The sequence below is a fragment of the Capricornis sumatraensis genome, chromosome X (assembly GCF_032405125.1).
Source record: "Capricornis sumatraensis isolate serow.1 chromosome X, serow.2, whole genome shotgun sequence".
In the NCBI taxonomy this organism is placed as follows: domain Eukaryota; kingdom Metazoa; phylum Chordata; class Mammalia; order Artiodactyla; family Bovidae; genus Capricornis; species Capricornis sumatraensis.
Window position 1 is genome coordinate 76943565 of NC_091092.1, and position 1237 is coordinate 76944801.

Consider the following 1237-nt stretch of genomic DNA (forward strand, 5'->3'; position numbering starts at 1 on the left):
CCTCAGTAGAGGAGGCAGTGGCGGAGGCCACCCTGGGGGAGGCGGTGGCAGCCCTGGCGGAGGAGGAGGCGGAGGCTGCACTGGCGGCGGCGGCCGTGGCGGTGGTGGAGGCCAGCGAGGCCGAAGCCGCCGCCGCCGCAGCAGAGGCTGCGGCGCCCGCCTTGGGGGAGGCGGATGAGGATGCCGCTGCGGAGGTGGAGGCAGCGGTAGCGGCGGCGGCGGCGGCGGCTGCTGCCGCCGCGGATGCAGATGCGGAAACCGGCGGGGGCTCCGAGGGGAACCCGGACTTTCCTATGGCCTCGCTGTACGTGGGCGACCTGCACCCTGAGGTGACGGAGGCAATGCTGTACGAGAAGTTCAGCCCGGCCGGGCCCATCCTCTCCATCCGCCTTTGCAGGGACAAGATCACCCGCCGCTCGTTGGGCTATGCGTATGTCAACTACCAGCAACCGGTGGACGCCAAGCGGGCCCTGGAGACCCTGAACTTTGATGTCATCAAGGGCAGGCCGGTGCGCATCATGTGGTCCCAGCGGGACCCCTCGCTCCGCAAGAGCGGAGTGGGCAACGTCTTCATCAAGAACCTGGGCAAGACCATCGACAACAAGGCTCTGTACAACATCTTCTCTGCGTTCGGTAACATCCTGTCCTGCAAAGTGGCCTGCGACGAAAAGGGGCCCAAGGGCTATGGGTTCGTGCACTTCCAGAAGCAGGAGTCCGCCGAGCGGGCCATAGATGCGATGAATGGCATGTTCCTGAACTACCGCAAAATTTTCGTTGGGAGATTCAAGTCGCATAAAGAACGAGAGGCCGAAAGGGGAGCCTGGGCCAGGCAGTCCACCAGTGCTGACGTCAAGGATTTTGAGGAAGACACCGATGAGGAGGCCACCTTGCGATGAAAACATCCCAGGAGCGAGCCAGCCAGCAGAGCCAAACCTTGGCTCCCACCCGGTTTACAAACCCCCCACCCATCCCATTCCCCCCAACCCACCAGCAGTGTATTGTATTGGGAGTGCAGGTCTCTCTCTCACCCCTTCCCTCTCTCTCTCTCTCTACTTCCCCCTTCCCTTTCCTCCCCTCCTGCCACACCCACCTTGGGTGTTGTGAATAATCTTGCTAATCTGTGCCACTTGATAGTTAAAGGCTGCCTCTTCTCCTGTGGTTTGGTTTAAAAAGCACTTTCTCTCTTTGTTTATTGCACAGGTGATGCAATATCATGGTAGAAACATCAGGAAGGAAA

General features: G+C 60.7%; 1 protein-coding gene across 1 annotated transcript; it reads left to right on the forward strand.

The window, feature by feature from the left end:
- Nucleotides 1-293: 293 nt before the first annotated feature.
- LOC138070758 (polyadenylate-binding protein 1-like 2) lies at nt 294-896 on the forward strand. Its single transcript, XM_068961968.1, has one exon. The coding sequence runs from the start codon at nt 294-296 to the stop codon at nt 894-896; it is 603 nt and encodes a 200-aa protein (XP_068818069.1).
- Nucleotides 897-1237: the final 341 nt, after the last annotated feature.